Raw genomic sequence first — 26,529 nt, 5'->3', positions numbered from 1 at the left:
AACTAAAGCCTTTGTCCAGAGGCTATATGAGTAAGCACAGACTGTCAGACCCATAAAAATGAGGTTGCAGTTTCTTCTGTGGAAGTAGAATGCTTTTCTTCTTGCAATTGCTTGCAAAATCTGCTTGCTTTGTGTAAGTAAAGGCACATTCATGTTTGGATATTACTTGTATTACAAGTATACAAGATATTACAAGTAAGTAGCTTGATTATCTTCACCTGATCATGCTCTTGTTGAGGTCTCAGGCTGATGCCAGTGGCTCAAATGACAGTAAAACACAGCCCGTGTAGCAAGAGAGAGAGGAAAACAAGGTTATATTTAGTAAAAAGACCTGTAGCAAGCAAGCATAGCTGTATTTCTAGCATATAGTCAGCCTATTGTTACAGAAGTAATTTTAGGATGTTTCCTGAGTGATTTAAATTTATATCTCATTTAAATCAGAGTTTTGGGATTCTTAGGTTCAGAAATAAGTTATGTTCAGGTAATAAGGAAGTCAAACACACGTAGGAGGGTACTTTTCTCCAAACTTAGTCCTTTCTACAGGGCACACATGGGGCAGAAAGAAGCAGACATGAGCAAGACCATCAGTCTTGCCTACACAGCTGCACCTACATTTTGCTCTGTTGATAGAAAAAGCAGGGAAGAAGCCAAAATTACTGCTTTTACCTAAAGTGGCTTCTGGTGCAAGTAACTGTGTCTGTTAGGGAATATGTTGTGATGTAGGTACATTTGTAAAAGGTAACCTTTCTAAGGCTTCTTATAAATACAAGATAGATAAATCCAGCACCAATGTGAGTACTTAAAACCAGCCATCCTCAGTCAGAATGGAGCAGGACTCTACATTCCCCCCCACCAAAAATGAAAACAAATGTTTTAGAGCTAAATGAACTTACATTAACAAGGTTCAATTCTATTGTCCCACTTTTTTCTGTATCCAGTTTCCTAAACATTTCTGTGGTTGGAGACAGATGACAGACAAGGGCAAATACAGGAACTAATTTGAAAGTCTTCCCTTTCCTTGTGCTTCAGGATCAATAAGGAATTTAGTTGCAGAATCTAAAATTTGACAATGGCCTACACCCCAAATCAGAAAGGGCCACTCCAAAGTCATTGTGCAGGAGCAAGACTGAACATTTTTAATTGTTGCCTTGTATTTTTTAATCAACAGAGAGTTTTTTGCAGGGAAGACTGGCTGTGGTTCAGCAGCCTGGCCTGAAAGACTGATTCCTGGATCTAGGAGGAGCCAGATTAATATCTCAGGTTTATATTTGTCTTAGTACCTTATCCTGGGCTTCTGGACAGTTCTGCCTGGCCAGTTATCCTGCTGGAATCACAAGGCAGCAGACCCTGTCTGGTTACTAAGCGTGTACTCACTGAACAAGGTTTTGAGCCGAATCAAACAGCGCACCAAGTTGTCAAAGTCAATGATGAGATCCTCATCAGCAAAACGAGCCACGATGACCTGATGTAACTGGCAGTTCAGTTGGAACCCTGAAAATACAATGCCAAGGATTCAAAAGACTCTATTTGCAAAGAGAAAACATGGGTACAAAATTAAATGCCTGATCTTGCATGGTGGCAGGAGGGGAAGGCTCCAGAGTACCCAAAATTCACTAAGTCAAGATGGGACTGTATGGCTCTGAGCATCTCTCAACCCTGCTTGAAACTGATGGAATCCTATGAAGAGACAGATCAATAAAAATACCTGCTGTTTCCAGTGCCCTCCTCATCTCATACGAGTTCATGGTACCCAATCGATCCACGTCTATTTCTCTGTAAATTTTCTGCACAACACAAAACCCAAAGTGAAACCTTGACAACGATGCAGAGCATGGTTTGGCTTCTGGCAGAAGTGAAACATTTTGAAATGCAACCTGCATGTTACTTAAATAACTTCGCAACATTGATCTGAAGGTCTTGGTACTTATATCCATTTCTTCTAAAAGTGGCTTTAAAAAGTAATTTTTTTTTAATGCAGTAATCAGAGCAGATAAAGACAAAACCTTGGGGATTACTGACATACAGTCCCTGCTTTGGGAAAGGTGACTGTGCACATTGTATGGCACAAATCAGTCTACAGCCACTTCTACGTGTGATTGTTCTCCCAAAGGGGTTGTGTCTCACCTGGTATTTCTGAGTCTTTGTCCAGAGGGGTGGAACTCCTTCAGTCCCAGTTTGCCACTCCCATCATTCTTCTCTGAGTTAAGGAAATTGCTTCAGGGAGAAGAAAAAGGGGTTTCCTCTCCCTCCACTGGGTTTACTTGCATGGGCAGTTATGATTTTAAAAAAATTGCAAACAGAAGAGGGATTCAAGTCCTCTCTGAGGGACTCATCCTCTCTCCAGGACTCATCTTGCTGAATACACAATTGTTGTCCAAGATTTCTTCCTAAATCGTTAAGGTCATTAATTCAAATCATGACCAGTTCACAAGCTCTTTCTGCACCCCTGCTGCAGGTCTCTGTCTTTCCACTACAAGTATAAACGAGCCAGGATGATTCCATTTTGTTCTGCATAGTGGGTTCAACACTGCAGTTACTGGAGCACAAGTCCTGGGTCTGGATTATAAACAGGAAAAGCCACAGCCAAGCCTGCTATTTGGAGACCTTCAGCTCTTGAGCAAACAGCTAACAAAAGAACCTGGTTGTGGCACTGCACCCAAAATCTGCCAAGGACTGCCTGTGGACTGCTGTATTTTACACCAAATTATAGGAAAGTATCACCTTGTGTTGGTAATTTTCCCTTTTTCCAACTCTGCAATTCAACTCCCACTGCACAGAGAAGCTGAACACAACTATTCTTAGACCTGATCCTTCACCCTACACTTTTGCCTGTATATTAGGAGTAAAAGCTCCTAAAATCCTGCATACTCTTTGCTTCCTGTATGGCATGTCAAAACAAAACACTATTTGTGTCCCTCATTTTCCATTTGCTAAGTCCCCCTATGTCTTTGTGATGCTCTTACCAACTCCAGGCAGATAACAGAGAGGTGAAACAACCCTACAGCCAAGGCCATCCTCACCATGCTGAGAGCCTTTTCCCAGCACAAACATCACTTTGTCCCCAGCTAGACCAGAACACCCAACAGCTGGGAAGGCTTTGTTTGATGATGGATTTTCCTATTGCCTGGGACAACACACATGTGAACAACAATAACGAGGGAGTGTCTTTCCCAGGGGAATCAGGGTAAAGCCAGTTTCTCCACCTCAGGAGCCATTAGTACACCAGGAGAGACCCACCAGGGAGCAAAGGCAGCTGGCCTGCTTCAGCACAGGAAGGGGACTATCATCTGGGAAGAGCTTTAAAGGATACATCTAACAGGTCAACCATTATTTTGCATGTCTCAATACTAAAGCCATCAGATTTAATATCTTGGCCTTCAAAGAAAGAGCAAAAGACAGGATTATCACTGAATGCTGTACCACAGCACCCTCCTTAATAGCTCATGAGCTCTCCAACCAGATTTTATTTGCTTCCAACAGTGCCATCCTTTCGGCTGACAAAGGCTTTGGGTGCAAGTGAGCTGGGATGTGTCCCCAAGCAAGCAGCCTGAGTAGTCTGGTTTGTAGGCATGCTGCAGGAGCAAGAGACAGAGACAAAAGCTTCCCTGCTCTTACTGTCTGCCTGCAAAGTGGACTTCTGTGGACAATGTGGACTTCCAGCTTATGGAGGTCAGCAGGAGGTGGCTTCATGAAAGGCTGAACATGAAGCCAAGCTTGGTAGCCAGCAACAGCCCATTGCTGATTACTGGCTGCTGCACACAGACATACACCACAGTCCTGACCATCTGATAAGATTTCACTTTGGAAATTAAAGAGACAATTATTTCTCCAAGCACTTGTTTCTTGAGAAAAAGAAGCCCAGAGTTTCAAAGTTTCTCCTCCTCCTTAGGGACACCCCAGACCATTGGCTGGGCTACTGCTTGAATAACTCCTGGGTGGTTCAATACTAAAACAGCAGCAATATCTCTCTTGATTATTATCAAGGATTATTCAAATCCATCCATCTTCCTGGCAGCCAATTCCCAGTGGCAGATGCAAGGATAAAAGACACCCATCTGTACCCTGCCAAAGCACACATCCTGTGAAACCCTTCTGGGCTGGCACAGCCCCAGCGTTTCTGCAGCCCCCCGAAGCAGCAGAGAGAGCACGGGGTCGTGGCCATGTGGAGAACCAAGCGGCAGGTCTGGGGCAGAGCCCAGGCTCTGACCCTGCCCAGGTCAGCGGTGCCCTTTGTGCTCCCGTGGCCACGGTGGAAACCTGCTGGTGGCCGTCTGAAGCTGCTGGTGGAGGAAGGCACTCACGTTTGGCCAGGATTTTATTCAGGATGCTGCGCAGTTCGAAGGCAGAGATCTCTGCATCCTGTGGAAAAGAGGAAAACAAATTTTCCACCGTGAGCTGCAGACACCATCTGCAGCCTCTGATTCCTTTGGGCAAGTTGGTCAATTTCTAAAACCCCTTCGAGTTCAGTTCCCTTGACTGGAAGCAAGTGGGAAGCTCTCCCCACCTCCCATTCCCAGGAGCACCACCAATTCCCAGAGATTAGCACATCCAGCAGCAAGGTGTGCCCGAGGCAAGAGCAGCCTGGGGAGAAGCCCAGCCCAGCCATATGCTCTGCCCAAAGACAGAATTCAGGCCCTGCAGAGATAAAAGTCGAGCCCGAAGTTCAAAAGGAGCAGAGATTGTTCACCAGGAGCGCTCCCAAATCCGCAGTGGAAGCAGGTGGGTGACTGCACAGGTTCTGGGATGCACAACTGTGCTCACACTTGAGAGCTGACTCTGCACCAGAACTAAACTCTGTCCTGGGGGAGGCATCTCTCTTACCCCCTCACCACAATGCCAGTAAGATATTACCAGAAAAACACATTTCCTGCTAGCTGCCCCAAAAGCTTTTTAAAGCTGGGTTCAATGTCATCTTCACTGACCTCAGTCTAAAAGACAGAAACAGAGAATGTCAAAAGGGGGAAAGTTTCTGCCAGAGAAAGACTTAATCCATTTCCTTGCCCTTAGTAAAAAATTCAAATGGCAAGGTTGAAGGTACAAAGTGTTTTTTATCATGATTTTATTCAGTTTTATTTTCAGGGGCACCTCAAAATACTGGCATTGTAAATGCTGGAAAAAGCACCCACTACACATGGGGTAGCTGCTTTAGTAGGCAAAGCATCCCCAGCTCCAGCAAGACTAAACATATGGTGAGCCACTATTTACTCCTGGAAACAGCATTACATGCAGGAACAGCCCTGCTGCTGAAAGCTGCATCCTGGATTCCTGGAGAACAAAGGGAATTTCCTGTGGCTCCAGTTAACTCTTGAAGTGTACCTCTGCCTGGGAAGTCCAAGTTCTTGATAAAGGACACTTGTTTCCATTACATTCCTGATGATATTTCCATTTGCTTGACACCCAGCAATGGATATTGAAAGACCTTTCCCTATTTTCCCAAAGTGGGACAACATTTCTTGCTAATGCCTATAGAAAACATCACCCTGCACAGGGAAAAGGCATTCCAACCCCCCCCTTACAATAAAATTATCTCAATTTAAAACATTTAATTTGACGTACCTCATCAAAATTGTCTTCAATTTCATCATCTATCACCCTAGAAAGAGAAAGAAATAAATATTAAAATCAAAAAAAGTCATGTTTATGATGCTTTTCCTTCAAGCTTCAGTTAAAGAGAGATTCTTTAAAATATGGAAAAAACAATGAGCATTCAAATATTACTGGATTAATCAGCTATGGACACAGCATAGCACAGTGAAAGCTGTATTTTGCCAGCTATGGCAACAAGAGTTTGAAAAGACAGTATAAATTGTGCAACGTTCTGCAGAGCCACAGACAGGATTTTGGGGCTCACAACTCTTTGGGTCTTTTTTTGCCTACTTAGCACAGGAGCTCTTAGTTTCTTTCCATGGTACTATTTGCACCAGTATCTCCAAAGAGGGAAAGCCTCCATTTTCACTATAATGGTAATTCTTCCAGAGGCCTGTGGAAGCTAAGTGTCATGATATATTCACTCAATGCCATTTTGCTTTTCCCAAGGTTTACGAGGTCACGACAAAAATCATTTTGATTTGGATACAAATCAAACTTTGTTGAGTCATTTCATCTTTAAAACAGCAAAAAGTGAGAGCCCTAAAGTAATTCTGATGTGCCTCATGCTGTCCCCCAGGTGCTGAGGGAGCACCAGACCTACAGATGGTGCCCAAGCACTCCTAAGGGCCCATCAAAAGCTGAATGTGTCCTCTCACAACGAACATCTCGGGGTTCCCACTGCTGCAGGAATATGCAGCAAAATATTACAGGATAGAGGAAAGTTGCTGCTTGCTTTGAATCAGGGCAACTCAATAAAAAAGGCCCCACACCCCTTCCTCAGGCTTTAGCTTTTTAATTTTAATTAAATAGTAATTGGGATAACAAAGGCAATAAAAATAACAATAATAATAATAATCTCCCCCATGTGCCAACTGCTGTAATGTGGTCACCAAATATGGTACCGACGTGGAGTTGGCATTTTTTTCAGAGAAGACTCTGAGGCAGAAGTCCCCGTTCTTGTTGGGTTCAAAGGTGGAGGGCACGATGATGTATTCTCCTGCAGGGAGCTGGAACCGGTTCAGCACCTCCCGGAGGTTGATCAAGGTGTTGCATTTTTCCTGGGCTTTGTTGGGTCAGGAAGAAGTTTTTCCTCAGATGAATATTTGTCTGACCAGAAAATTTAGGAAAAGCAAAGAAAGTGGAGAAAACCCACTGCAGTCTGCATGTGTTCACATTTACAAATATAAAATATCATAGATATGGCAGTTAGCTCTGTCTGGGGAAAAGAAAATAAAAGAAAAAAATATGTCAGTTTGACAGAACTGAAAAAGAAGAGAAAGGGAATGGGAGTCCTGAGATGTGGCTGCAAATGTATTTTGCAGATCATTGCAGTAAATAATTCAGGTAATGCTTTTGTTTTGCAGATGATGATGGATGGCTGAAGACATTGGGCAAATTCTTCCACCAATCATTTTTCTTTAAATTGAGATGGCACATGAGCCCTGTCCCTCTGGTCCCCAGCTGCCACCTGCAGCTCAGCTCTGCCTCCAAGGTCAGGCTGTCTCAGAGCAGAGCCCACTCATGGAGGGCTCCAAGAATAAAACAAAACAAAATAATAAAATAAAATCATATTTGGAGTGAAGCATCTAGTGAAAGGTGTCCCTGCCCATGGCAGGGGTTGGAACTGGGTGATCTTTAAGGTCCCTTCCAACCAAACCATTCTATAATTCTCCAAGCAAACCATTCTATAATTCTGTGATCTTCCAGAATGAACTATTTTTGCAGAGTCTTACATGTGGGCTGCTTCAGCTCTAGAAACCAGCTTCAGGAATGTGCATCTTTCAGAAACCTCCTCCTTCCTGTCCTCCTAGATTTTTAAGAATGAAGAAAGAATTTTAAAAACCTGTCAGACCTGCTGCATAGTGGGAGATGAAATTCCATCTTCCGGGGGAAAGAAGAGTCACGGGACCGTAGATAGAATCAGTTTTCTTATGGAAATGAAATATTTGGTCCACTAGGGTGAGTGACAAGAGTACTGCTAAGGCATCAAAAAAAGTACATTAGAAACTTAATTAGCCAGTAGCATAATTTCTTTTCCTGATGAAACCATCCTTTACATAAAAATCACTGGTTTGGGCACAGCCTCAGGAGCCACAGGACGTCCCAGCTGCTTTGCACAGACCCTCACAGGGACAGCAAACCCAGTAATGGGGTTACCCAGGGGTTTTGCTGAGCTTCAGTCCTTCCTCTGGGGAGCAACAGCTCAGAGGCATCGCTGCATTGCCACCCCTCTGTGATCCCCAGGGTGTACTATTGGCTGCCTGCAGGTAGAAACAGAGAGAAACCAAAAGAGGTGGTGCTTAGGGAAATGAATATAAACACCTCCTTGGAATATCATTAATGAGTCAAACATGAACTCTGTGCAAACCTGGAAAAAGCAGCTGTGCTCTGGGGGAGCAAGTGTGGGGCTGGGCTGGGAGAAGAGCCACAGAAGAGTTGCTCTGGGGAATTCTTGCAGCACTGAACACTCTTATTCCAATCCAGGATACTCTAAAAATGCAGCATGGGCTCAAAGCCCCTTCCAGAATAAAGGGCCTCTAACTGTAGACTGTGCAGTCATGTTGTCCTGCAATGAAGTAGGATCCTCTGAACCTCTTCTTCCCACCAGCCACTGAGCCCCAGCTCTGCACCTCCACCGCCAACCCATGCCACACACCTCTGGGGGCACCTGCAGGGAGAAAAGGACAGAGTTATTTGCTTGTTGAATGGAGAATGGCATCTCCCTCTTCTTTTCACCATTACTTAGCAAGGGCGTCCACATTTGGGAAAAAAAACAACCACAAAACAAAAGAAAAGGAAAAAAGACTTGGCTTGAGGGGAAGGTGGATGTTGAGCCTACATCACCCAAGGCCAAGTGCTAGCTCAGCTCCCAGCTCCATCCCTGAGGCAAGTGAGGTTCACCTGGGGCATGGCCACAGCCACAGCCAGGCTGGTTGTGGCTTCCTGCTGAATCTCCTCCCTGCAGCCCACCATGATTTTTATTTTAGACTCAATTTCTCTACTATTTCTCCCCATCTCCTCTTTCACACTCCTGCCCCTCTGACCTCTCCATCATCAGGAAAGGGGACAGGGGCTAAGCAAGCATGACGCAGCTTTTTGTTTCTTTACACCTTCCTTGCTGCAGCTGCTGTCCAACTCAACCCATCTGAGTTTTAGAGGAAAGCCCAGCATGGGAACTGCACTATCCCATTTATAGGGGGAATGATTTTCCCTTTTCCTCCCACATTCCTGTCAGCCTTCCTTGCCTCATAAATCACAAAGCTGACGGTGTGCATGTCCTCCCCCATCTTCCTCTTCTTCCGACGGTGCTTCTGGATCAGCCCAATGAGGAAAGTGCAGCCCCCCTCAGGATCATTGGGGTCCTCATCTTCCTCCTCCAGCTTGATTAAATACTGAGGATTCGTCCAGAATGAGCCTGGGAAGTGGATTGAAGCAAACTACTCAGAGGCTTCTTTGATAGCAACTGTGATGATATTTGAACATGTCAGATATGACAGATGTGGCTCTGACTGCCAAAATCAGCTGTGAGAAGAGAAAACCAATGCACTGCCCTGCCCACCCCAGCCTTTACAACCACAAAGGACCCTCATCAGGAAGCCACATTTCCCAGACATCCACATGTTTTGGAGATTAGTCCTAGATATCCCAAAAAACATTCCAAAACATTTCCTTGAAGCTCCCAGAGAAAGTACAAGTGGACAAGTAAAAGGTTTCCCCAGTTTTTCTTACTTGGGTAGTTCCTGCAGCCCCCTGCAGTGGCTCCTCGCCTCCAGTTGCCATCCAGCTTCTGCAGGCTCCACTTTTTGTACCTGTCACTTGCCAGGGTGTCTGGAGTCAGGTTGCAGATCTCCAGGCAGGGGTAATGCCTCAGGAAGTCATTGAATGCCATCCTGTGAGAGGCAAGGCCACTGGCAAAGTCTCCTCAGAAGGGTTTTCCGTACCACCACCTTGTCCATCCTCCCTCCCTGTCACTATGATTTAGCACAAGGGTTTAGGGTGAAGTTGCACACTCATCTTGGAGAGCAAACTGGGAGAGGTTACTTTGCATGAATAAAAGCAGAGCAGCTGACATTCCCTTCTGCTGGAATGGGAACTCAGTGACACTCACCAAAATTCTCCAACTTCATGTCTCCTGGTCAGTGGCTCCCGCACCTCAGGGTCAACACCACTCCAGTTTGGGCAGCTGGAAGAGAATCCCACATCAACTACAGCCCATGGGAAAGGTTAAACCCTAATATGGCTGTTCTGGCACATGATCTAACTTTTAGCAGTTCCAGAATTCTCAAACTACTGCAGAATTAAAAATAGCTGCACCTGGCACATAAAATACCTCACTTCTCAAATATCCATGGTAAGGATGAGAAACAGAGTGTTGTTTTTAGAAAGTGCAATGTCTGGACTGAGATAGAAAAAGGAAGAGTCAGAATAAAAACTGCCCAGCACAGAAGTGAGTAAACTCCAGCTTTCATGGCTAACAGCAGAAATGGATTTTTAAAATCCTTTTAGAAAGTGAGTTTTCAGAAACTCACCACTGAATCCAGGCTGTTAAATAAGCAGAAACTACAGAGAGCTTTCTAGGATTCACCAACCAATTCACTGCATCTTACACAAAGGCTGGACTTTGCATGAAAGGCATTACATACTGTGATGGCTACCAGGGAGATGACAGTGAGGGGATGCTTCTCTCTGAAACAGTTCCATGTGAACACCACATCCAGACAGGACTTACAGAGGAATTTCAGGTAGGGAACAGAAAAAGACAGAAAAGCCAGAAACATGACTACACCCCTGCAGTAAAGGACTACTGGCAACAAGGAAGCCATTGACTCACTTTTCATTCTATTTCCCAGTCCACTCCACTTCTCCCCAGGGATTTCGGATTCTGATCAGCTTCTGCAATGTTCCTCGGAAGTTCACCTGATGGGATCAGAAGTGTATGGAGAGTCGCCAGGGACTCAGCACCACACTCCCTCCCTCATCCTCTACAGTAATTAAAAACGTGGCAGAACAAGTATCTCGGTGCTAGGCATGACAACATGCACACATCTGGTCCAAAAGACAAAAGTCCAACTGTTTCTGAGTGAGCTTCACACAGCCAGGCTTGTCCAAAGAAGTTTTACAGCATGCACAAACCAAAATGTCAGATTTGTGCTGCTAAAAAATCACCTTTGATAGGATTACAAGCAAAGGGAATGTAAAACTGCTATACAAAAGCCCAAAAGCAGGTATGGAGATATTTCTCAAAGTCATCACTTAGGTATAAATTGTCTCTTCACATTCAAATGCATTTTTACCTCCCTGCTTATATATAAGAGGAGCCTGTTACAACGGCCAGGACACTCAGACTGGCCACAACCCCTCTGACCTCACCAATGCCCTGCAGAGCAGCAGCCTCAGCCCCTCCTCTTGTCATCTGCTGGTCTCTGCAGTCCAGAGATGACAGCCCAGGTGAACCATCCTTACTGAGTCTGCACAGATCTCCAAATGAGCAGCCTGGCTAAATCATGCCTACTTGTGAATTAAGGTGAACAAACTCCCTCTTCCCTGCTTTTGCTGTGAGAAGACGACCAAATGCCCACCCACAAACCAGCACAGCATGTCAGCAGCTCTCTACACCTCACCCTAAACTTTCAAAAATTATTTCAGAAACCATTACCAGTGAACTAACCAAAAATCCACTGCACACATGGCAGGATGCCATGATCTGCTTCCTTTGCTTGGTCTTGCCTTTACCAGTCACACACTCTTGGGCGGCCCCCTTGTGTTTGCACACCAAGCTCAGCGGAAAGGTTCTGTTCAGCAGGCACTTCAGGGACAATAATACATGGGGGTTGTTTGTTTTTTTTTTTTTTTTTTTTTTCGCCCAGGACACTTCTTGCTGTGCTTGTAAGGTAAAAAAGCGTGGCCTGCTGTACTGAAGTGCACTTGAAGGGCCTGGTCACCAGCAGAGGGTAGCATGCCTTCTGCACAGAGCTGCCCACCACCCTGCTCCATGGGAAATAGCCATGCTTATGGAATAAGAGGGGTTTTTTTGGTCAAACACCGAAGAAGGCAAATCTGTGTTTATCCAAAACATACCAACTAATTAAGCACTCCTTCAGAAGGAAGAGACTCAAAACCCAATTCAGCAAAATGTGTAACACTTAAGAATTTGCAGTGTTGAAGATGGGTTTGTGGTTGCCACACACAAAACCTGCTGCACCTTGGGGTGGCACACCTACCTCCTCTGCCCCGGTGACCGAGTACGCGTGTCCCTTCACCAGCTTCTGGGAAGTGACTGCTTCTGGTTCTGCAGCACTGGTGACCTGGAGGGGCAAAGGACATCAGTGATTGCAGCTTCCCATGGGCAGGGGATCCAACAGAACCAAGCTTCCTGCTCCACCAGATCTTTTATCTCACTGGGAGGCTGCACAAAAGCAACAAGTGTGGCAGAGCAGGGAGAGGGGACAGCAGCACATGTGGTGGTGCAGGAACCCCAAGGAGTTTGCCACGTCTGTGGCATGAGGTGCATGCCAGAAGCCTGGCACTGCAGCAAAGCTCTCTCCTGGCTCCAAAACACTCGATGTGGTGCAGCCAATCTTGTGCATCTCCAAAGGGGATGCACACGAGAAACTCCATATTCTCAAGGGACCAGAAGAAAAACAGGGAGTGACTGGCCTGAGGCTCCACTGGGATCACACCCAGCTCCAGCAAATTTCAGAGTCAAAGCATCTCCTCTGCAGCTCCAAAGCAAGGTGGCAGGTTCCCCTCCCTGTCCCCAGCCCTGCCCCCTAGGATCTGCCCTGCAGGGCAGCAAGGGAAGAGGCTGAACTTTGGATGCCATTCATACCCGAAGGCACATCCCCCTCAAATTTTCACAGCCACTGCTTGGGCAGTCTGGCCTTCAAATACTGCAGAGAAAAGTCACTTCTTGCCAGACAGTGAATGTTTAACCACCTATGAAACATGTGGCTGTCATTGTCTTTCGACCATCTCAGATGTGACTTCTAAACAAGCATATTTGAAGCTTAAACAAACAGAGAGGATCGGATGGAGCAGGCAGAATTCCTGCTGTCAATTCAATGCCTATTTCTGCCCCACAGCACACTCTCCATTTAATGCTTAATCTCTGTGTCCCTATTTCTCTTACAGAAGAGAAAGAAAGATTTTAAGATTTTACAAGTTTTTTTTTTTTTTTCAAAGGATAAACTCAGCAACAGTTAATTTACACTACAGAAAGGGCCAGCACTTATCAACAACATAATATATTTACTCTTCCCCCTCACCCACCCAAGGGATTTGTGTAAGTCTGGGGCAAAAATCCAGATGTCAGATTCTTATCTAAATGCAAACGAGTAAAACAGGCCTTGAAAATACTATGAAGTCAAATTGACATTAACCAAGCACTTTTCCTGCTGTGAAGCTTCCCTCTCCTGGGACTCTGATTTAACTTGAAAAATGGGAGGAAACATTTACATTTCTATTATGAATGGAGTTTTTGTAAACAACTCACCTTCCCTTTAGACATAACTGAGATGTAATCTCATTTGGGGGGAGGGTGATTACCACAATAACAATACTTAGACTAATTTCAGTAAGGGTAAAAGCAATGCTGAATCCTTGAAGGCAGGGCCAAAGCTCCTTTCCCATGTGGGTCCAGCTTCTGACAATGTGTCTTCCCATAAAACTTTTTAAAGGTCTGGCAACAGTCCGAGCCTCTCTGCTTCAAGAAGAGAGCCCAGATTTTTTGGGAACATTTTAGGTACAACTTGTGCAACAAAAAGGCTGCAGGGAGGATGGACATTGTCACCTCCGAGCACCAGACTGCAGGAGCCATTAGCAGCAGCTCTTTGTCCAAACCCTCTCAGCCTGTGCCATCCTGCTGCCAAGACAAGTCTTTCTTAGGAACACAGCTGTCCATCAGGACCCCTACCAAGTTCCCTGTGTGATTCATTACCATCAAGCTTCTAAAGAGCAGAAGGTCTCATGGAAGAAGCACAAGGGAGGGAATGAGCTTCTTACATGAGCTAATGAAGTTTGGTTTCAGCCTAACCCCCATGGAGAGCACATGCCCGGGTCAAATTCTTCAGGCACAAGGTGGAGCAGGGAACCATAGGCAGAGGGGACTGGCATGCTGTGTGCAGCTCCTGCGGGTGCAGCACAGGTCCACCCCCAGCCTGTGTGCACAACAAGAACCCAGAAATAAACCTGCTAACTCACATCAGTGGAGCAGCCAAGGAGAGAGCTTTTCTGGAGTGCCTTCTGAATGATCTTGAAGAGGTTGGGGGTGGCTTCTGCAGCCCATACCATTCTGCAATGCCACCGGTGAAGTCTTCAAAGCCTTCGGTGGTGGTGCCACCAGAGAGGGACTCATATGAGCCATTCAGCCTGCACAAAATGGGGGACAGGCACAACCATCAGGCTCCCTGTTCTCGTCTCTCACACACACACACAACCATCAGGCTCCCTGTTCTCCTCTTCCTTCAGGAGAGGCCCTCAGTGTGGCAGCTGTCACAGCATTTCTGCTTTCAGGAGCATTGCAGCAGCTACAAATGTGTCCCTCCATTCAGCTTTGCTTCTTAGACCTCTGTACTTGGAAAGCCCAGCAAAAAGTATTATACAATCATGCATACACCTTGCAGGTTCAGTCATATAAATGACAGAAATCATGAACATTGTCTACAGAAAAAATAATATATATTAAAAAAAAATTAACACCAAACAATTTGCCTCTCTAGTTCCAGTCTTTAAATTCCTTTAACAGTTGTGGGTCTGATTTTCAGCTGATCTAAATTTCTTAAGTCAATTCAAAATAGTAGAGTTAGAGGACAGAATTCCTCTCTGGCCAACCCAAAAATGGAGATTCAGGTATGAGCACTGAACACAGACCTGGGCACATGGACTGATGTGCTTTGCACACTGAAGCACTGGCAGCTGCCAAGCCCTCAGAGGTGCATAGAGCACATGAAATGGAGCTTCCCAAGCCCGGCTGACAGAAGGCTGCTCCAGGAACAGCCTCGCCACAAGATGCAAGAGCTACTTTTCTTGGCTAGCAACAAATCCAGGGCTTTTGGCTCCTTGTCTTAGGCATCATCAACAAAGCTGTTGACAGGAGCCATTGTGGGATACCCCAGAAGCTGCAAAGGCTAATAAGCAGACTGACACTCTGAATGCACAGTATCCATGCAGTTGAGGATGCTGTGGGGAAGCAGGGATGTGAGGGGAGGGAAGCCTGGCCCCAACTCACTTGGCGTAGGCCTTCTCCAGCAGCACGCTCCAGAACTCGCTGCCCTCCGCCGAGAGCACGAAGAGCAGCTCCCCGTTCTTGGTGGGCAGCCTGTCGTCCACCACCACGTCCACCCCCTCCCCATACTGCCAGAACTGAGGGAAAGAGAGCACAGACATCCATCACCACACCATGCACCCCCATCACCAGCAAGTTTATCTTTGAATGTCGATTTCCCTGGGAAAAAATGATCCCGGTGTCCCAGCCAGCTTCACCCACCCTGTTCAGGGATGCACCTACTCAGCTGGCTCTGCTCAGGGAGGAAGGACCACAATAGCAGCCCCTGCTCCCAGGTCTTTGATTAATGGCCTTGTTCCTTCCACCACCCTTCTCAGATGTCTTTTTTCTGTCTGGCTCTTTGACATCCCACAAAGCCACGCCAGGAAACATCACACATGGATACATAGACAGCCACACTGGCTCCTGCCCAATAGCACTAAGGGGAAAAGCCTGTTTTCCACATACCTGGAAGTGGAAAATTCCTGCATATTTATCCTGGAAGCTCTGGTCTTTGGGAACAACACGGGCCAGAATTTCTTCATTCAGTGAGAAAAGCAATGGCTGCCAAGAGCCACAAGTCCCCTCTAAAAAGAAAAGGAAAACAAAAAAAAAACAAAAACCCCAGCATTCATTATTCAAACTTTAGTTTTGCACTGCATCAGGCTTGTGCATTATAACCAATAATTCCCTCAGCTGGGATAGGAGGATCCCTCCCATCACTTTATCTCTGAGATAGATCAAATACCCTCCAGATCCAGACAAGTGTTTCCTCAAGACCAAAGTCATGAAAAAAAGTCAAAGCAGGCCTTTTCTGACCTACCACCACAGTCATCACCCATTCTGGCACTGTTTGAAAGAAAACTCAATATTCAGTTGAGTGCCTGTATGAGAGGAAGAAGCACAGAGAAAAGGCAAAGAGCCTGTGGGCGCACACAGGTACTTAGGGGTGCAATTTCTCCTCAAAGGTGTTTTCTCAGGCATAGGCTGCACTTTTCCCTTCTCCATGTTGAATAAACATGTTCCTTGCTATCCAGAGACCTGTCCTGCGGGAAAGCTCCCTTTAAGGTCTCTTGCCAGCCTCCCTGCAAACAGGAGCTCCTTTCACCTTACACGTCTCTGGAGGCTCTTGCTCGAGGCCTCTCTCTTTAGTCCCATGTCTGGTCTCCAGCACAGTCACTGGAGAGCCAGGAAAGGCCTGAAGGCAGCCACTGTTTCCCAGTTCCACACACCTCCTCATCCTGCCTGGGATGGAGCCATCACACACTAGCCCTGCGCACCACAGGCTGCCTGGACAATGTTTTCCCACACAGTCTCCTGCCACGCAGAGAGAGGAGGAGACCTCAGCTCTATAAACATTATACCTCTGCTTCCAGTTTTACTTTACCAGAGCAGTCACCTTTCTGCTCAGCCATGGGCCTCCTGCAGCCCATTGGCGAGGTGGTCAGAGATTTAGAGAGCCAGAGGATCCCCTGACTGCCACAGCCCAACACAAAACTCCTTGTTAGCATCCCCAGATCTGCTGTTCCCTTGCTTTGTGAACAGAGGGCAGTCGGTATTGTGCATGAGACCCCACGAAAGAGTCCTGCAGGATTGCAGCTTCAGTGTGTGAACCTGCCACAGCTGCCAGCAAGCTGGAGGCCAGCAAAGCAGCAGTCCCTACACAGCCACCTCTCTCCCATGGGAAAAGGCTCAAAAGCTTATGGGTGAGAAGCTGGGATCCAAATAGGACAAGGTCTCAGGGTGAATGAACTCCAAAGCGGCCCTCGAGGTCCACCCTCCGGCCCAAATCCATCACTGCTCAGACAACACACGACAACCTGCAGCTCCCTCCAGGCTGCCCTTGATTGGCATAGCTGACCCCCAGGAGCAGCTCTGAGAAATACCTCTGTCCCACACATCTTTTCACATCTCAGGAAAGGTGGAAGAGGTGAAATTGCAGAATAATTTCAAAACCTAAGATGCTTATACTGCTGCACAACCTGGAGGGGAAGAACCAAATATAAAACTTCCCCTTCAGCCCTGCCTCTTGCTGCTTGTACTGCAATGGAAAAATCAGCATGTCAGAGAAGTTCTTAAACAAGAAAGTCACCTTGCTACTCTCCTGTGACAGACTATGAAGCAATGGTGAAATTCCCCTCCCTACTCTGTCACAGCACATCCACTTTGCCCTGCAAAGTGGTGACGCCTCTCACAGCCTCCTTCAAGGAGCTGAGACCCTCTTCCCTGGGAGCTGCATCCAGAGGTAGCACTACGTACTGCAAAGGTGTTTGCTGGGAAAGACAGGGCCAGGAGGAAAGAGTCTGGCTCAGAGGGCAGCTGTCACATCATTCTTCCCAAGAAATATTAGTATTTCTATTCCATGCCCAGGGCAGGAGCTGGGCAGGCAGGGAGCAGCACAGGAAGAACAAATGAACCACTCCAATGGCCACAGCAGCTCAGGAAGGCTTGGTCAAGAAGCTGATCAGGCCTCCAGATGATGAACATACACCTCAATGATGTAACACATCTTTGAGTCATGCTTCCCCTGGAGGTAAGAAGCATGGAAATTCAAGGAGAAACACCCTCCAGAGGACCTCCACACCCACAAACAGATTTATAAAGAAATTTCCTTTACTTTCTAGCTGTCTCATCAAGGCAGACTGAAATTACAGCCTGCTGTAAAATCTTTGTGGAACTTTATACTGGTTTCTAACAAGAATTTGGAGTCAAACACAAATCTTAACTCTGACAACTCTGGGCAAGGTCTTGAGGTTTAAAGGGAGCTGCAGCATATATAGAAGACATCCTTTGGTTTCCACACTTAAAAATGCCCCAACAGCCAGGATGTAATCTCTGCCTTTGTGAACAGCCATCACTAAAAGCACACCTGGTAATTCAGACTCCAGATAAGAACAGACCACATAATTATACCTGGAATTTTAGCACTAAGCAAGCTTGAGCAGGGTCTTTACCAAATAGCCTGAACGTCCAGAACTGGTGCTTCTGCAAGGTTCTTGACAATGATTTTCCTTTGCTAGGGAAGGAAAGCCCAAGGAGAGGCTGACAGGTTGCTTAGAGCCTGAAAAGAGTGTTAGCAAGGCTACATTTATCATAAATAATTTTTGTAAATGAACAGTAGGCAGGACAAGGTTATCAGAAAAGGGAATATTCTCAGGCTGTGTGTTGTGATACCATGGTGACATCCACTCCAAAAAAAGGTGGCTAAGGGTGAACCAGGCTTCTCTGGCTTTAGAACCTCCCCTCAGCTGTAGTGAACCACCACATCCCATGTGCTGCCATTTGGAGCCAAACACCATCACTGACTTTGCAGATCTGATACTGCAAAACCAACTCCAAATACTCTCCTTCAAAATTTCTCCTAAGAAAAAAAACCCAAAAACAACAGACCAAAACAAAAAAAAACCCTCACAAGGCCAGAATAAAGGATAATCCAAATCCCAAGGGCCAGAATTTGGTGTCTGCAAATTTTCTGCACTGATGATTAGCTTTGCCTTATATGGATCACAGTTTCTTATAGTCCAGGTCAAAAGCAATTAAACAAATTTATGCACCTGACCAAAGACTACTGAGCTAAAAGAAACCCTGCTCATTAGCTGAGCTGTTTGGTTACACATTCCCTGCTAAGAAGCTGCCCTGCAGATGTGATGGGTCCATGTGCTCTGGATGCCCCATCTCTCCCTGCAGTACTCCCAGATGTTCTGAAGGGCTCAGCAACAGCAGTGAAACTCCTCATGGGCACAGGTCTGTTGCTTTTTGATCTAGCCTTTTGGGGGACAAACGAGACTACAAAAGCTTCCTATTGAAAAGAAGAAGCATAATAAAAAGTACAGGTTTCCAAAAGCACCTGTCATCTTCCAATGAAATCTTCTCAATAACATCCTAAAATGTGGTGGGACATGAACATTCAAAGTAAATACAAAGTTCAAGTAAATGTAAGCTTAAGTAAATTTATCAATACAAATGCTGGTGTCAGATAAGGCAGTGGAAAAAAGAAAAAAAAAGAAAAAAAGAAAGCATTTGTACTGTGCATCTGCCAGCCCCATTGTGAGAAAGAGCAGAGATTCCATCCAGGCTCTTAGGAACTCAGTGGCTATACAGAGACAAGATCAAAAGCATCTAATTTTTAATCAACAATTGTTACACAAGACCAAAATCCTGCCCAGTTCATGAGAAGACAGCCAGGAGAGTCATTTCAGTACTAAGTGACAGTGAAAGAGGAGATACAAACAAGAACACTGAAAACCTCTGATTCAGATATAGTCGGGAGGTAGAAAAATGCCGGCTGTGAGTCACTTCTTATCCTCTGGTGATACCATCCAACTCCATGAGAACATCTGACTGGTCCAAAGACCACTAGGACAGCAAATGCTTTCATCAATTTAAAAACAGAGTTTGGTATTAGCAACAGCAATTTCACAACTTGAAAATGAAGCTTCAGATCTTTCATTCCCATGCTCTTGCTGCCACAGCATCTGCAGAGAAAAGCTGGAAAACCAGAAAGCAAATAAGTGACTCTAGAAACCAGCTAGAAAACTACAGAAATGCCAGATGTTGAAATGGCATTACAGTAAACTTTAATTTTAATTTGAAGAACTTCTTACCAGAAAGTTTCACAATAAAAAGAGATAACAGATGTCTGGCACATGTGTTGAAGCACTGGGACATGCTTCATGCCAAAACAGTCATGGTGGGAGACGAATTGGATGGAGAGAGCACAGGAAAGAAGCTGGTGACATGGTAACAACCCAAGGCACAACAGCGTCTAACCCACACCACCGATGATATTTGGGCACAAGGAGAACTGAGTTCATAATCTAAGTATTTTTACTGTCATGGATTTTTTATACAAATTGCATCTGGTTGTCAAAGCACTAACCTAAAAAACATCTGAATGAAAACATAGGCACAAAATATAAGCTTCTCTGCCTGTTACATTTTTGGACATGAACCCACAAATAGCAGCAGTGGGACTAGAAATGAAGAAGATACAATGTGGTGAATATCTGAAAGCAAACAAACAGAATTTGGTTCCTTTGCCAAGTGCAGCAGCACAGCACAGCTCATATTAGTCATGTTTCCTACACAGGAGCTTTCCCTCAACCACACTGTCTAATCCAAACCCCTCTCACTGCAGCTGTGGAGTAGGAGCCTACTGCTTTCACTTCATTTCTTCTCCTCATACCTCTTCAGACATCCTCCACCCAAAACCCCTTCTGTCAGGCAAGGCAGGAGAGAGGCTTCCAGACTGGGATAGCTGTGCACTCACCGCCAGGCTAAGCCATTTGCTCCCCACTGTCCCCTGGCACTTCCCTGCAGCTCCCAGAGCTTCTCTGGAGAGCCCCACCAAGGGGTTGCCATTGCACAAACTGAGCAGAAGCCTTGGCAAAAGCAGAGGGCTCACAGGCTGGCCCATCCCTCCTGAAACACCCCAGTTTTGTCTTCCTCGAGAGCTGGCAATCCCCCATACAACTTCTTTTCTCTCTACAGCATCTCCCCAGGTTTCCGGAGATTCCTTCTGCCCAGCAGAACTCTCTCCCACTGGAGAAAGAGAAGTCCTGCTATGCACACAAGTGCTCTTCCAAGCAGACTGTTAAAGGCAGAAATGAGTCAGGCTGCTGTCAGGCACGTGGATTTGAACGTGAAAGGAACAGGCCATGATGAGAAAAACCATCAGGAAACCAGTGTGTGCCACCCTGGCTTGGTGCAGGCAGAAAGGCTGTGCTCAGTAACCACACACACGGTCCCCAGCTGCAAATGCCAAGGAAAGCTGAGAAAGTTCTGATTGGAAATGAATGGAGGTGGTAGGATGCAAAAGGAGGTACTGGAGTGAGTTACAGCCGTGTATAAACCATGGTGCCCTGGGGCAGCACCTGCATGGAGAGCTCAGCTTTCTGCCCCCACCTTACCTAGTGCCCCTTGGCAGATGTCCGTGCGAGCGGCTCCGTTGGCTATGAACTGGGGGTTTCTGCCGGATCGCTCCGTGTCTCACAAACGGGACGGGACCCTGACTGGTTGCAGACTTAGGGTTTATTATCAGTCTGTATCTGCCCCAAGCGCTACCCAAAGCGATCTGCCCACACGGAGAGTTCTGGACGGAGAGGAAAATGACTTTTCTGACTTGTTTGTTTTCCAGGCAGAGCAAGTCACGCTGCCAGCCTGTCCCCGGAGCAAAGGGGAGCCTCCGGTGCCCTGAGCATCCGCAGCTGCACGAAACGGGCGCGCCGCGATTCTGCAGCGCGGGGAGGGCTCACACCGCGCTCGGCAGCCGCGCCCCGACCCGCCGCCCCCGCACGATTCAATCCCCCCAGATTTAGGGGGTGAGGGAAGGAGGAAGCCGGGTGATACTGTGGAATGAAGCTACCGGGGATCCCCCCCCTCCGCCGACGCCCTACCGTGGGTCTGCGCCAGACGACGCCCTGTGTCTTGTGCGAGCGGGGCCCCAGCTCCCGGTAGCCGAGGGCGGTGGGGCCGGCGGGGAAGGAGGGGTCCTGGAAGAGCCGCTCCTCCTGCAGGCACTCCTGGCGCAGCGCCCCGAAGCGTTGCCCCAGGCAGGGCACAGCGCGGCCGGGGCACGGCGCGGCCGGGGCACGGCACGGCCGGGGCACGGCGCGGCCGGGGCACGGCGCGGCCGGGGCACGGCGCGGCCGGGGCACGGCGCGGCCGCCGCCGCCGCCCGCTCCTTCGCCAGCGCCTCCGCCATCCCCGCCATCGCCGCCACCTCCCCGCCCGGCACGGCACGGCGCATCCCGGCACGGCACATCCCAGCCCCGCCTGTCATCCCTCCCCTCCGCCGGCTGCCGCGCCGCTGCTCAGCCCCGCCGCACCCCCGGCTTGGCTCGAGTCGCTCTGTCCCGGCAGTCGTGGACGGAGAAGCTTCTCCTCCCGGTCCCTCCAGCTCGTTGCCCCGTGCAGAAGCATCTCTGCCTCACTGGGCGCCTCATCAGCTTCACACCTGCGCCATCCCAGGATCCCCTATTGCCACATGTATGCATCAATTCAAAAAAGTTGGTATTTTCCGTGCAAAAGCCAGAACTATCCATATAAATTCTCTAAGTTTAGGGGGAAAAAAAAATAAAAACCAACAAAAAAACCCCCCAAAATCAACAATGACCAACCAAAAAAAAAAAAAAAAAACAAAAACGGAGGAAGGGAAAACCTAATATGGCTCAAATCCCACTATGGTACGTCTGTACCCGTGTTGTCACCTGGTTACAACTTTGAACATCGCAAGTAACAGAGATCACCTACAGCTTGATTTGCTGGTGGTCACCACAACACACATTTTGCTGCTGCTGGTGTGGACCCACCTGCACTCCCTGCACAGCCCAAACCACAAACAGTGAGGTCCCCCCAAGCTTCCCCAAAACACACGCACATACTGGGGGGGGAGAGAATGTCTCTGTTTTGGCAGTGAGTTGCTGCTAAGAATGGTTGAAATGCTGCTGCTGGCACCGGCATAGAACAGCAACTCTCCGAGGGAGAATTCGAACCATTTGTTTCATATTTAAGTCTGACTCAGGATGTGCTGGTGCCAGGCAGTGTTCCATGGGCAGCACACAGAGGCTGGGAGCCCTTCATGCTGCACCCACTGCCCACAGTGGCTGCCCAGCTGCCCTGGAAGGGCAGCCACCACTTTCTGCAGAGTTTTCCAAGTCCTGGATGCATGAAACAGTGGTTTGGAGCCATCCTATCTGACTAAAATGAACACTATTGCTTGAAAAATGCTTAAAGAACCTGGCAGTACCATTTGCTGAGATGTGGTGGGAAGTTTTCTTTCATTGCTGATACATGGTGCTCCAAACCATTGTGTACCACTGTCCGTTTGCTTGCTAGTTTTGCACTTTCATAATTTATTATTCTTCCTCCTAAGCTCAGCACAGGTCCTCCTTGCACAGTTCATGGGAAGGTATTGCCATTAAACAGGAAAAAGAGCTAAGCATTGCCCATTCAGTTCCCAGTGTAGCAGAGGAGGCCCCCAAAATATTCTTGAAGTTAAACATGAATGGTTGGAGCAGCACCTGTCTGTGTAGATCATGGCCACACAAGAAAACAGCCCTGATACCACTTGGTTGTCCAAACCTGGAAGGCACAGTCCAACTTCGCTGTGCTTTGAAGATGCCTCCTGTCCCCCGTGGGTCAGAAAGGCTCTCTTTATAAAGGGAATGTTGGTATTTTTAGCAGCACATGGGAAATCAATCACACCTGGAAAGCTGGAAGCAGATCCAGTAATGTAACATGCACTCAATTGAGGGTGTGCTTTTAGCCAAGGTCTCCAGCACGGCTGTGCTGAAGCTCGAGCAGGACATAGAGTGGCACTGGAGGATGGTTTTGCTCAGCTGTTTAGATTTGTTAAGCACTGCTGAGTTATCTCACAGGCAAGGCCATCTCCTGGACCAGGAGACAGCAGCACCTCACCACCTGGGAGTTCAACTGGCAGTGGGCTGTGTTGCATCCTAACGTGAGGGATCTGAGAGCTGTAGAGCTGCTCAAAAAGTGTTTCTTTGGCTCCACGCAGTGGCTCGAATCTGTACAGCTGCCATAGTTCAGACTTCTCTGGTTTTACGAGAGTCAGGGTTAAAGGAAACCAGAGTCAGTTCAAAGCAATGGTTTTCACTCACAGTTTTGGTTTGTGAACTCCTCTGCTCTAGCTATTTTCCAGCAGATGCAAAAGTTTGAGCTGGGTTGAAAATTTGTCATATAATTACTTTGCTTTTCTTAGCTGTCTCTTCTGTGCCCCATAGATGATACTCACAGACCACACTGGAATCTGCTGGCAGCTGAGAGCCTCTGCTGGACAACAATCAAGACAAATTTGTGTGAGAACTCTTACGTGGCTGCTCTGCTCAGTCAGAGCTACCAGAGTTTTCTTAGAGTCTCTGTGGTGCAATGAGGGTTGAGACTGGGAACAATGCCAGAAAGAAGCTGAACCAGCAAGGATTCAACTAAGCAGAGGGAGAGGTACTTGGGCAATGCAGAGAAGGTGTATATTTGCCAGCCAGGCTTGTTAGACTGGTCCCAAACATATAGGGACAATGCTGTCCCATGTGATTTATTGACAGGACAAGGGTATATTGGTGTAATACAGAATTTCTCTTCTTATTTGGGAAGTTGGCTGTCCCAGCAGCCATCTGAACACCCCCTGCCCACAAACTCCTCTGCAGCCAGGTAAGTCAGCTGCTTCCACTTCCAGCCCAGCACCAGATGTGGATGGGAATCCACAGTTTGAGGAAAGGAAATTCTTTTGAGCACTATGTCAGCCAATGCCTTAATTTTCTACATACTCACACAATATGCCCATTTTCTTTAAAGAAAGAGGTGATTTCCAATTGACTGTGAGGCCAGTGTAATGCTCTTAAGTGAAAGCAGCAGTTCCATCAATAGTTACCCACTTTTGTCTCCCTAAAACCAGGCAATTTCAGAAGGAAAAAGAAATCTGATTTCTTCTTAATCTCCCTGCACACCTGCAGCTCTTCAAAGAAGTCACCAACTCACATTTTGCGAGTGAGTGGTTTCAGCTGTTGCTGCAGCAGATCATTCTGGCTCCTGATAAGGAGCATCCAGCTGCCATTCACAGCATGGAGTTTCAGGCAGGATGGGCTTCTCCTTCCCTGTGCCCACACTCAGCAATTGTGAGTAACACAGAGCTGCCCTGCTTTGCATCATCCCTCCTCTCTCTTGCTCCCTGTCCTTTCTCTGTACATGGATACTGGGGAACAAATGGCTAACAGCTCAGGAAGGGAGGAATGGGCCCATGCACCTTCTGGGCTCCTGTTCTCCTTCCCAGGAACTGTCCCCTCCTGATTAGGATGAGGGTGGTTTCCCAGGGGAAGGGGCTTGCAGTAGCAGACACGATGTTTCATGAGGAAGGGAATTGCTTCCCTGTCTGAGGCTGGCATCTGGAGAGGTACTGAGCTTTCCCCAGCATCACAAGCTGGCTCCAGCCCCAGCCAGTTCAGTGTGAGGTGTCAGAAAGACCTGGGTCATCTGCAAAATCCAGCTATCCTTCCCAGCTTCCCTCCCAGTGCTGAACCATCATTCTGGATCAGCCCAGCTCATGGTGTGGAGCTTCACACGTAGGGTGCAGGCATTACTTCTGCAGGATGTCATCTTCCTCCTCCTCAGGCACTGACAATTTTGTGGCTTTTATAAAACAACCAAGCAGTATCAGAGCTAATTTTAGATATGTTTCCCAATAGGGAAACTGCCAGGCTTCTTGTAGCAACCCTTCCCTCCCCAAACACTCAGACGAAATATTGCAACCTCTAAAACAATAATCTTAGAGACAAACTTTTAGGAACTTTCGTAGCTCCCAATGGTCTTCCTATTGATAGTCACTCCATTTTCACAGTAATAGGGTGGGTAGGAACCCATACATCTAGAATATGAGAAGACAAGCTCTCAGTGTGAAACTGATCTGGTTTTGTGCTGCAGGCTACAGCACAGTGAAGCAGATTTAATCCCCATCAGCCAAGTGATGCAGTACAGGAGAGTCCTCTTATTTCTCTCTAATACACTATATCAGAAACGTATCTGAAACTGCTGGGTAATTGGCAGTTATTTTCTTCTAAAGATTTCCCCGTATACAGAACAGTCCTGACTGCATGGAATTTACAGTCTCTTCTTTGAAATTCAGGTGATGCATTTTTCTGGTTTAATTGGTTCTTCTTTATTCCCCCTCATCCTCTTGCTATCATCAAGAAAGAGGGAGAGGGAAAGGAAAGCAAGAAGAGCCAGGCAAAAATATGCAAATCCCAGAGGCAACAAAAGTCAGAATAATTGCTATAACTATTAACCCTGGGGGTTAATGCCACTTCAGCAGCAGTGTTTGAGTCATGGGGAACCTTAAAACTTTTTCCTCCTATAATACAGCTGTCAGCTGTTGCTGTAGTCAACTACAGTCATCATCATCTCCTTTATATCCTCTAGATGGTGCTTGTGTATCACATTCTACACAAAATAAATCATGCTGCTGCTAGTCCATCTTGGAAAATGGATTTGAAGTGCTGTGACAAATCACTAGAATCAAATAGTTGTGGTGGGCACACTGGGTGGCCACCTGGTCCAAGCGTCCCCCAGAGAAAAGGGTTGTCCTCAGCTTCTTTCCAAATATAAAAACTGGAATTCATTATTAAGATCTGATTGTATTATAGAATTATAGAATGGTTTGTGTTGGAAGAGACCCTAAATATCTTCTTGTTCTGACCCCCCTACCATGGCCAGGGGCAGCTTTCACTAGAACAAGGTGCCCAAAGGCTCATCCAGCCTGGCCTTGAACACTTCAGGGATGAGACATCCACAGCTTCTCTGGGAAACCTGTTCCAGAGCATCACCATCCTTACAGTGAAGAATTTCTACTTAAAGTTTCATCTGAACCTCCCCTCTGTCTGAAGATACATTCGCATTTGCCTTATCACTACAAACTGTGTAAAAATTCCCTCTCCAGCTTTCTGGTAGCTGCCTTTAGGAACTGGAAGGTGCTCTAAGGTCTTCCTGGAGCCTTTCCTTCTCTAGACTGAAAAACCCCTCTTCACTCAGACTGTCTCCAGAGGGGAGGTGCTCCTACCTTTCATCTGTCTTTCCCTGTTACACTCTGGTGAGGCACAAGGGTTCACCCTGCTGAGCCTGCTCACCTCTGCCTTTCAGGAAAGGAAATGAAATCTTGAAATTTCAGTGGG

The 26,529-nt window shown here is 47.0% G+C and overlaps 1 protein-coding gene across 1 annotated transcript; it reads right to left on the bottom strand.

Annotated features, from left to right (window-relative positions):
• Positions 1-1,881: 1,881 nt before the first annotated feature.
• CAPN2 (calpain 2) lies at positions 1,882-21,563 on the bottom strand. Its single transcript, XM_068183009.1, is given in 19 exon segments — positions 1,882-2,153; positions 2,156-2,192; positions 3,311-3,375; positions 4,302-4,359; positions 4,863-4,928; positions 5,557-5,593; positions 6,496-6,659; positions 6,661-6,710; positions 8,825-9,004; positions 9,319-9,479; positions 9,698-9,772; positions 10,421-10,506; positions 11,811-11,894; positions 13,789-13,850; positions 13,853-13,956; positions 14,816-14,949; positions 15,320-15,398; positions 15,400-15,438; positions 21,247-21,563. Coding segments are annotated over 19 exon segments (2,070 nt in total).
• Positions 21,564-26,529: the final 4,966 nt, after the last annotated feature.

This window comes from Anomalospiza imberbis, chromosome 3, assembly GCF_031753505.1.
Source record: "Anomalospiza imberbis isolate Cuckoo-Finch-1a 21T00152 chromosome 3, ASM3175350v1, whole genome shotgun sequence".
Taxonomy (NCBI): Eukaryota; Metazoa; Chordata; class Aves; order Passeriformes; family Viduidae; genus Anomalospiza; species Anomalospiza imberbis.
Note: the sequence above shows the minus strand (reverse complement) of the source record. Positions and strands in the feature narration are given on the sequence as shown.